The sequence below is a fragment of the Sinocyclocheilus grahami genome, unplaced genomic scaffold (assembly GCF_001515645.1).
Source record: "Sinocyclocheilus grahami isolate Dianchi unplaced genomic scaffold, SAMN03320097.WGS_v1.1 scaffold320.1, whole genome shotgun sequence".
Lineage (NCBI taxonomy): Eukaryota > Metazoa > Chordata > Actinopteri > Cypriniformes > Cyprinidae > Sinocyclocheilus > Sinocyclocheilus grahami.
The window spans coordinates 486,501-497,703 of NW_015505499.1; the positions used below are offsets into that span (position 1 = coordinate 486,501).

The window sequence follows — 11,203 nt, forward strand, 5'->3', positions numbered from 1 at the left end:
TTCTTCGTATCAGTTCCATATTTTTTTAGCTGTGACTAATGAGGCCTTATTTTAGGCCCTGTAGTCCCTTATAGGGTCTGTTTTTCCTCATTGTGACCAGTTTATGTCCATGATGAAAACAGTGTGAGAAGTGTCTATGCATTAAATGAATGTGTTCTTAGCACAACAATTTAATTGTTTATTAGATTTTATTAGGAACCATAGCGGACAGTGGAGTCATTCCAAATAAGCAGACTTGACAAGTTAGATTTGTGGATTATAACTAGAGGTCGACTGATACCGGATTTTTCAGATAACAATAACTAAGTTGGATTGCACTGGTTGATAACCAGTTAGTCAGTCCATACTTTTTACAATGAATACTGAATGAAAACAAACATAACTCTCCCAAGTAAAATAGTGCCGAACTTTATTACAAAAATAAAAACCGTTAACCATGAAAATGTACTGTACTTTTTAAATATTAATTAGACCTATACCTTGATCATTCATGTTAGTTCACAGTGCATTAACTAAAGATAACAGATAGAACTTTAAAATGTATCAATAAATGTTGATACAATGAACAGTGCTTCTACAGTATTTATTAACCTTGATGTTACAAAAAGACTCTTTTTGGTTACCATTTCATATAAATCCAAACAGTCATGCCTTTAGATGGCCATCTTTATCTACACAAAGGCCATAGCATTGAAATGAGATAGAACAAATAAAATATTTGATCCATTTTTAGTTTTAGTGTTTTAAAAAAATTATAATTTATTTAATTATTAGCTTACCATCAACTAACAAATCTCCTGCAGTAACAGTTCACTTATGAACCCCAGTTTGGGAAACCTTGCTGTAAGTGGGGTTAACCCTAACCCTACATCTATTTATAAATGAACAACATAAATTGTGTGAGTAATACTGTTGGATAGAAGCAGCCACGTATGAGCATGTCAGGTTTTTAGAAAGTGAGGATGCTGCAGTTGTATTAGTTCAGTGATTAGGTTGAATTTAGTCTGTGGGCAGAAGCTCTTCTGGAGCCAGTTGGTCTTTTTCTGGGACGCTTTTGTACTGTTTTAGACAGAAACGAATGATGGGGATTGTTAAATCAAAGCAGAGGAGTAACTCTGATCCTTTCCTGATTCTGACAGATTGCACCTATGTGAAAGGAGACAGTGCCCACGAGTATTCTGGGAGTCGGTGCTTCTGTTACAGCCCTGGTACAGTAATCAAATGGAAGGACATCTGGTCCACCTTCAAGGTAATATTACATCCTGCTGTAATATTATTTACTCTTAATGTAGTGTTTTCTTAATTGGAACAACATAGGGTGAGTAAATAATGACCAAAAAAATAATTTGGGTTAACTCTTTAAATTGAATGCTGACAAGACGCATGTTGTTCACAGGTAAACGTGACGAGTGATAATGACGTCTTTGTCGTGTTCCCGATGGAGACGGGAAAGTGCCACCTTCCGGATGATGTTCTGACTGTTATTAACTGCTTTGTTGAACACTACTGGCCGTCCACTATCCAAAAGGAGAAGTCTTTGGACATTCCTCTGCTTGATAAAGATGTCTGCTTCATGACCAAGTCACCTAGAAGCAATACTGAGTATACACTACACGTCTCCAACAAAAGTGAGCCAGAAAATCACACACACTTTTTTCTTACAAAGAGTAGTTTGGCATTGAATCATGATCGTTTATGTTCTTTTACAGGGTTAAATAGAATGTGCTTCCTGCTTTTTGTGTGTGGGCTGGTGCTGTTTTTCGGAGCGGGAAACATATGCAGGTAAGTGGTAATTTAGCTGTAGTTGTAGATGTTCTCATCTAGAGATATTCTGCAGTAGAGTGTCAGATTTAATTCTGATGAAGGTTTTTTTTTTTCTTCCCGCAAATGAATTACACCACCTTAAACTGGGATAAGATAAAGTAGTTTAATATAAAAATGACACTACATTTTAAGGAATTGTTCACCTAAAATCGAAGGCATTTTCTGAAGAATCTTTATTCAGCCTTTTTTTAATCGAGACCATGGTAAAATTGGTCAGTGCACCTTTTTGTGGTATATTCTGAAGTCATCATCAGTTGATGCCAGCTTGTGCTGTCTGCATAAGGGATATTCAGTTCAGTACATGATTTAAAATTTATAAAGCCTTTATTAAAGTGGTTCTCAACTAGGGGGCCTATGCACGTCAAAGAGTGCTGCAAGATGGCTTAAAATGAGTGCTGTCAAACGATTAATCGCATCCAAAATAAAAGTTTTTGTTTGCATAATATATGTGTGTGTACCGTGCATATTTATTATGTATATATAAAGACACACACAGCATATATTTTGAAAATATTTACATGTATATATATATATTTATATTCATATAATTTATATTATATAAAAATACATTTAATATATAAACAGCATATTTTTCTGAAATATATACATGCATGTGTGTGTATTTATATAAACAATAAATATACACACAGTACACACACATATATTATGTAAACAAAAACTTTTATTTTGGATGCGATTAATCGCGATTAATCATTTGACAGCACTACTTAAAATATTTTTTTATCTGTCTGTCTACCAATGCTCTGAAGTCCCACCTGCATTAACATTGAAAACAGTGTGCATTCCACACACGATTTGATGATAAAAAGGCAATGGATTTCACGTGTGTTGTAACTAGGGAAGATTTTTCTTGAATAACAAGCTCAATTTCAGTGATTTTTCTAATGCAAAAAATATTATATGAATATGGTGCACAAGTCATGTGGACTACTTTTATGTTGCTTTTACAGTGCTTTTTGTCCTTTTTGAAGCTTGACAGCTATGGTCACTTTAAATGGATATTTAATTCATTTGTGGTTGAAACTTAAAACTTATTATTCTAACCGACTGTTCTTGTTTTCCAGGAGCCCACTGTTCTTCTACAGCACTGGAGTTATACTAGGAGTCATCGCCACATTTGTTTTTCTGACGCTTGTGCTCCGAAACTTCGTACCAAAGGTGTGTAATGCTTCTGTCACAACCTTGATCATGATCATGATACACAGTATCACATGTTTCCTCACACTGATCAAACATGTTGGATGAGTAGTATGAGTTTAAGCCTGTCATGCTGGCATTGTCTCCGCCGATGAGATTAAAGGTAAAGGGAGGTGGAGACTCACTCCTCGACACAAACATCCTCAGGCATGTACATCATCGTAAGGAGTTGCTGTGCAATCAATTACAGAATGATTGGCAGCTCACAGTTTTGGGGCAGGTCAGAAGGTCAAGCACATTCACTAAGGCTTTGTTTTTCCCCCCCAGCGAGGGCTGTTCCTGGTGTTGTTGGGCGCTGGCTCTGGTCTGTCCTACATGGGGATCCAGAGGGTGTTAAATGAATGGGATGACATCGTGACTGAGCACTGGATGGAATTACTGGGTAACTAGGCAACCCTTTTCTGTTACAACCCATCTTGCCCTGTTTTCCTTTGCAATCATGTCATCAGCTAATTACATCAGACAGTAAGCCTTCGCTATTAATGTTAATAAATGGTCTTTCAAATGTACCTTTTGTACAGTTTTGCGTTTCAGTCAAATGCCACGTGTTGTCTGTTAATTTGCTTGACGTGTTCTTTATACAATAGAATAATTACTGTACATGTCATTTAGACAGATTATCCTTCTACACTCTCGCTGCATGTTTCATCAGCTGAAGCGCTCGCATTAGTACATGCCAGCATCACATAGTAACAGTCTAGAGCAGATTGAGATTCACCTTTTGTATCGTATATCTTGGCTCAGTTAGTGTTATAATATATGAGGGCCAAGTATTTTGAATGCTGAAATGACTGCCTCTTGACTGCTCAATAGACTCTATTCTCTGCCAAATCAATTTCCCTCTTCAAGCACTCGCAGTATGTAAATGCATCGGTGTTTGAATGCGAGAACCACAGGCATAGATTAAGGGAAAGAAGCTGCAGTGCTGCTGGAACATTGATTTCTATGCCTAAAACAAAAAGGCTCTGGGAGGATAACGGCCCCAGTGAATGTCTGCTTTTTTGGCCCTTTTATTTCCTCTTTGTTTTTCTTCTTCTTTGTTTTCTCCAGCTCTACTGTAACATTAAAGGAAATGTTCAATCAAAACGGTTAGGAATCACTTTATAGTGAGTAAATAATGACACAGTAAATTAATATAACCAATTTTGTTACATTTATTTATCACCATTGTTCTTTGGATTGTATAATAGAGTATTTAGCAATCCATTGCTTTGTTGCAGCAATAGCTCATAATGTTTGCATTCAGTGAGTGTAGTAAGCTTGGCAAATATACCACATGACATCCATTATTTTATATTGATGTTACACAGTCACACAATGCACATTTTAGCAAGTGAAAGCTTGCCTTTAAGGAATGGTTCAACGTGACACTGGGTTGTTTCAATGTGTATAGATCTATTGTGACTGTTGCAACCTGAGTGTTGTATGTACATATTATTACTGTTGCTTTATGGGCTGTTTATGACAGGCAAGCTCAGGCAGGCTGCTTCTGAATGACACAAATTGGGTGTGCTTTTTTATTGTTACCTTACTACATAAAATGGTAAGGTGCTGTATGTATGCATGCATGTGTAGGGAGGTCAATAATACCAATCTTGACATTTAAAAATAATGTTGACATTTTCTCTTTTCTCTTTCTCTGCAGTTTATGTGCTCATATCTGGCTTATGTATTATTACTGTTGCTTTATGGGCTGTTTATGACAGGCAAGCTCAGGCAGGCTGCTTCTGAATGACACAAATTGGGTGTGCTTTTTTTATTGTTACCTTACTACATAAAATGGTAAGGTGCTGTATGTATGCATGCATGTGTAGGGAGGTCAATAATACCAATCTTGACATTTAAAAATAATGTTGACATTTTCTCTTTTCTCTTTCTCTGCAGTTTATGTGCTCATATCTGGCTTATTTAGCTTTGCTGTATGCTACAAACATGGGCCCATCACCAACAAACACACCCTCAACTTTATGACCTGGTGTATGCAAGTAGTGGGCATGGTTTTGGTGTACTATGGGATCACATTCCCCCCCGCCTGCTACGTACTGATCATGTTCCTGTTGTGCTGGAAGATTGTGCCCTTGGCCTGGAGCCTTCTGCACTTGATCTGGAGTCTTCTAATGTGGATTTGCAGGTAAGAAAAGCACCACAAACTGTGAAACAGGAGATACATTTTTAGGGCAGGTCTTTGTATTTTCCCCATCCAATTGCATTCAAAAACTGATCATGGTTACTTACCAAAATGAAGCCAGGAGGTTGGTGGAAAGAATTAAAAAGGGCTGGTGACACTATACTTTTTGTTCCATTGACTTCCATTCACACAAAAGCGAATACAGAAGACAGAAGCTCATGCTAATTTTGCTGCGCACCAAAGTTCAAGTTTGGTGAACTCTGCCCTGCGAATTCGTATGACGTGAAAACGTGGTGTAACCAATAGTAGATTGATAAGTCACGGCATGACGTCTTAGCTGAATTAAAAGAATGAAACTTTAAATCTGTAAGAATGCAGCGTTGCAATACAGTGGAGTAGATTGCATAATTTTTCATTTTGAATGTGTAACATGTTGAATTCTCTTTTTTAAAAAAGACTCAAAGATTATGCTCAAAGTCTAGTGTGACTACGGTTAAAGAAGGATTCATAATGACAGTCAAATGAGAAAGTTTTCCCAGAGACAAAATCAATGTTTCTTAACAGATATTGGCGTCTCACACACACACAAAATCTTCAGTCTTCTTTTTTGCTTTGTGCAAATAATGTGCAGAGATGAATTGTACACAATAAGACATGCATTAAGAAAAATAAATATGGTAATTTTGAGTTCATGCTGACTAAGTCTAAGATGTAAACTGAAAGCTAATCGTATGCTGAAATTAACCTTTGAACAGGTGAAATAGGCCTATGTATTCATAAAAATTTGCATGTATTAACTTTGACTTTCTGTCTTCAGTCTCTTTTACTCATTCCTGGGCTTGCTCTGGAGGAAGAAACGGCCCAAGGTCAGGCTACTGACTGAAGAGGAATACAGAGAGCAGGGAGAGATCCACACCAGAGCCTCTTTGGATGAATTACGGAAGCACTGTAACAGGCCTGGCTTTCCTGCATGGGACACTGTGTTGAGGCTGCGATCACCACATAGGTATTTATATTTTGTATTCATCAAAATAAGCATGTTCAAAGGTCACACGTACTGTATACATCCCATTTTATTTAATGATGTTCCTCACCAGTTGTTTCTGCCTCTTTCAGGTATGCAGAGTTTCTGCGTAGTGGCAGCCACATCACTCAAGAGGAGCTTCAGAATCATGAGAATCAGTACGGGCTTGGCGGGACGTACTACGAAAACGAGCTCTTTAACAGCAGCTCCAGCGACACCCAGTCGCACAGAGGAGAAGCAGAGGACACTAGTGAAGACGAGCTGGAGAGAAACAGTCCTCCAACCCAAAATAACATCCCCAGTCCTGATGTATATATTCCAGCCGTCTGCCCGTATCCCCCCGTCACCTACACCCCTCAGCCAGAACCCATGGATCCAGAAGACCAGGATTTCTTTTAAAATTGTCCTCCTGTCTGTAGGATGAGTGATTTTATGTTCATTTTAAAGAGACTTTTTTTTAATTGCAAAATATTTTTAGGAAGGAATGAAGGAAAAAATAATCTTTAGCTCTCATTTGCGTTTAAATGATCTCTTTCAGACGGCGTGGGCTGTTATATTTTTTTAGCAGGAGTTTGTATTGTACTTCTCAAGTGATGCAGAGCTGGGAATTACACTGTATTGTACATACTGTATGTTAATAGATAGTGACTGTGCTGCTCTTAGGTATATCAGATCATCAAGACATCATTGCAGTCGCTAAAACATTTGCCTCAAATGCTCAAGACAATGACTCAACACATACAGTACCACAGCATTTATGTAATTTAAGGAAACAGTGTCCTCTAGTGTTGGTTAAAGAAACGGTTAATTTATAAATGCAAATTGTGTCTGTTGTTTACTCGTCCCAATCTTAATCTAAACCTCTGTCCTCATTGGAACAAGTAAGGGATGTTTATCAGAATCTACAAATTATCATATAGTGAAACTAAACGAGGACATACTGTTCCTAAAAGCTCCAAAACTGACATCAAAACATCTTAATGTCTTCTGACGTCATATGATAGAATAGCAGAACGTATTATTACTGAATAACAACTTAAAATTAGTTCTATTTATCACACAAAGCTATCCTAGTGGCTGTTCAAAGAAAATTCGTTTTTACATTCCACTATGCTACTTTAGCATTGTTTTTTTTAAATGTAATTATGAACTAGCTATACATGTTTGACCATTGAGTTGAATTTTAGTCGTTTTTGAAGCTCACAAATGATAAAATGATAGGAAACCTCAAGGGACATTGTGATTAAAAAGCTTCTGCTTTTACGCACAATTTTGGCGTTCTTCCTAGAACCTTTTTCATTGGCAGAATGTTTGTATATATATATATAATTATTATTTTCAGTCACCATGACCTTTAGTGCAGGGATGTCCAATCCTAGTCTTGGAGGGCCGATATCTGAGTGGATGGTGCATCAACTCATGCGGGTTTACATATCTACATGCTGCCATTTCAATTCTTTCCTTTTTATTGAACTTTTATCTGAAGAATGTATGTTGTTATAAACATTTCAAGTTTTTACAGTCTTTTATATTGCCATCTAACTTAATAAAAAAAGACAAATGGTTAAATTCTCAACCAGAATATTGTATTGTTTCATCATATGTAAACATAAGCAGAGGTCACTTATACACAAAGCCGCGAGGCAGATGGTTTCAGACACCATATAGTGCAAATCAATACCTTTTGATGGTTTGTAATAGCTACTATACTCTTGGTTTTATGCATAACTGCGTCTATTTAACAGAACAGAGCATGGCTTTTACATATTTTATTATATACAGAGTAGATGCTTTTATATTTAAATTTGGTCACAAGAAATATGGAAGCACGATTAGCAAAATAACATACAGAGTGCAAAGTAATTATGCTTCTCTATTGCAAAGTCCCATGTATAGTACACTGAAGCACCTCAGCTGTTGGATTATAAGCATTAAATGCTCAATAATGTGCAGATCTCCTCATAGACACTGACCTTCAAGCATTCTGTACAGAGACTCGCAGGCCCTTTGTGACTAAGGCAAGACATCAACTGTGGCAGTGCAAAGCATATTGATTTTATCGCCTCGGAAAACAAATCCCTCGCTAAAGTAGAACACCTGTAGGTCAACATAATATCTTTTGGTCCAAAGTCAGCTGTCACCTTTCACACCCCGTAACATGTCTCTAAATCATAAGGCTATATCCCAAAGAGGTTCAGTTGATTTTGGGTTGTGCTTTCGGAGGCTGCTGTTTGGAGTGCCCTGGCAATGGTGCGGAGTTCTCTACTGGTTCGTTTCTCCCTGCGGATGGAGACGGTTCTTCCACATGACGTACCGGATGTGTGTTTAGAGGAATGAATGCACTGGTAGTAGGTCCTTGGGAGAGATATTCTGCTGGACTTAATGTATCGGGTTGCGAAGATGTGGATTCATCAGCAGGTGGCATCGCTGAGGTTTGCTCATTTGTCTCCTACAAGAGGAGAACATAAAGGTTAAACATGCCAAATAAATGATTGAGGTAAGGTACACTTTATTTGTTAAAGGGTGTGCTAGAGTGATTTTTAAAAACATGTTTAAGTCACATTTTACCCCAAAATTTAAATAAAAAACAAAATTAAGCCTTTTTTAAAAATAATTTACATTGTAATATTATATTCATTGATATTGTGATATTTTCATTTTCCCTCTCAATTCTCATTGTCTTAATGCATCTAGATGTTTTTAAAAATAATATTTAACTATTCTCTATAGGGTTAAGATTAATGATACCTTTTTATTTTAATAAATATAAAGGCAGTATAACAAAAGCATAACGCTTTTTAAAGCATACATCCTAAAATGTAAATAATATATTTTTATTAAAATTTGAGAATCACAAAAAGTCACAAAAATCAATTGATGATACAAAACAAAAACTAAGTGGTTCTAAAAAAGAATTTATTTTAAGAATATTTTTTCCTCAATTATCATTACATTATATCTAGATTTAAAATTTTTCATTTATTTTTATAGGGTTAAGGCTAAAGTAAATACTACTGTATTTTTTAAAATAAAAATAGTACAATCAGTTATTACTATGATGTATTAATACTTAATAATTGTTATTTATTTATATATTTATTTATAATCCCCCCCCCCAGCTTTAACAGAACACTTTATACAATTAAGGCTATAACTTTTCCCCCATGATGACCCTTACCGCCAAAATAATTAAACAAAATAAAATAAAATTGCAAAAAACAACAACAATAAGAATAGGCCATTTAGGAAGAATTAAAACAAAACAAAACTAAATAAAAATACAAGATAAACTTCACAATATTATACACATTCACACACAAACAATATCATTATAGGAATAATAAAAATTCATTAATTAATTAAATAATTAATTTTTTATCAAACTTTGAGAACATGTGGTATAAATATCACCAAAAATATAATATTGTGGGGTGAAATATGACCTAGACAGGTTCTTGGACATATTTCGTGAGACTCACCAACCAAGCATTTGTTTGACTTCAAATATGAGTCACTGCTTATAAAAATAGTGTACTTTCCAGTTTAGTTCTTGTTTGTCATCTACAATGCGCCAAATGCAACAAACATACACACAGACATCCATATAACAGCATTTCCTGATTTTAAACATTTGCTCAAAAATTAAAATACACAAATATTTCAGTTGATGTTACAATAAAGAGCTTTATCTGAAGCCCTGACATGTAATGCTCTCATGCAGAGAAGAGAAATTTGGACACAAAGTAGCTGAAGCACAGAAGTGTGTTTTAAGAACAGACAAACAAAACTGACAACAGAGAAGCGTTTATTTTTGGTAAGAAGTGGGTTGTACAGTGGTGTTAGTAAGACTTACGTAAATGATCCAAGAATACATTAAGAATGAGAGAGGAACAGTGACAGGACTGCATGCATTTTTGTGTACACAAATCAAAGTGCAAAGACAGATTTTTTCTCACCTTTCCCCTGAGAAAATGACAGCATGAATGCAAAGAGAAAGATTGAACAATTCAGTAAAGAGATCAGTATGAAATTGGTTTTCACAATAATTACATACCAAAAAGCCAAGATGACAAATTAATAGATATAAATAAGAAAATCAGCAAGAAAAATGTAATGAAATGTTATTAAATAGCAAGAGTGAAACTTTCGCCACCTCCTTACGTCCACATCCCAAATCACAAAAGGTGCCACCCTACCTGCGGGGCTTGACTTTCACCACAGGGGTCGTTCTTTGACAAAGCGACCCTATCTCTGATCTGATAGAGGGCGAAAGCGATGGTGACCCAGGGGGAAGCAGAGACCACCCAGGCCGGCTTGTTAGCATCTTCTTGCTCTTCCTGATTCCTGGTTTTCTTAGGAGGCGTCTTTGATTCGGGGTTTGGCTGAGATGCGGATTGGTTCTGGACTAAGTCAATAGTGGCGATAGGCACTGGGCTGGAGGGAACTGGGATGTTCTCAGCCAACATCGAGCCCTCTGTAAAAGAGCACAAAGACGTAATCAATAGGCTGTCGCAGGTTTTACTGCTGCAAAATGACCTTGTTGTTGTAAAACAGCAGGATGAAACATACTTTTATCCTCGTTCTGACCTAACAGCCACTGTATCAGAGAGAAGATGAGTAATGTGACCAGAGAGGCCATTCCGAGGCCTCTGAAGGTTTCTGCAGCACCTAAACAGGAAGTTTGCAAGATGAAAAAGGAAGCTTGAGAGGAACCAAGCCTGAAACTGTAAGATGAAAGTCATTCACACTGAAAAGCACTATCTGAAAGTGTTCTTTTTGATATATATATATATATTCAGTGGGGGGGGTCCAAAAGTCTGAGAATTGTATACAATTTTATATATATATAAATATTATAATACTCTCTCTCTCTCTATATATATATATACACACACACACATTACAAATACATATATTTATTCATACACACATACACATATATATATATATATATATATATATATATATATATATATATATATATATATCACATAAGGAAAAAACAAAAT

The 11,203-nt window shown here is 36.2% G+C and overlaps 2 protein-coding genes across 4 annotated transcripts in view; one reads left to right on the top strand and one right to left on the bottom strand.

The window, feature by feature from the left end:
- Positions 1-1,081: 1,081 nt before the first annotated feature.
- LOC107602139 (nuclear envelope integral membrane protein 2-like) lies at positions 1,082-6,607 on the top strand. Its single transcript, XM_016294550.1, has 8 exons — positions 1,082-1,249; positions 1,397-1,628; positions 1,710-1,782; positions 2,910-3,003; positions 3,310-3,424; positions 4,927-5,173; positions 5,988-6,176; positions 6,287-6,607. Exons 1-8 carry the CDS (start codon positions 1,082-1,084, stop codon positions 6,591-6,593), a joined length of 1,425 nt encoding a protein of 474 aa, XP_016150036.1. The 3' UTR covers positions 6,594-6,607.
- Positions 6,608-8,366: 1,759 nt separating this feature from the next.
- The window catches only part of mfsd6b (major facilitator superfamily domain containing 6b), a 17,861-nt gene continuing 15,024 nt past the window's right edge, over positions 8,367-11,203 (bottom strand). The window contains exons 5-8 of one of the 3 annotated variants that reach the window (XM_016294568.1): positions 10,764-10,862; positions 10,391-10,668; positions 10,151-10,157; positions 8,561-8,643 (exon numbers count right to left, since the gene is read on the bottom strand). In XM_016294568.1, coding sequence (XP_016150054.1) covers positions 8,633-8,643; positions 10,151-10,157; positions 10,391-10,668; positions 10,764-10,862 — 395 coding nt within the window. In that variant the 3' untranslated portion in view covers positions 8,561-8,632. Of the gene's footprint in view, positions 8,644-9,738; positions 10,158-10,390; positions 10,669-10,763; positions 10,863-11,203 lie in introns of those variants that run through there. The other 2 variants (XM_016294566.1, XM_016294567.1) reach the window with 2 other exon arrangements.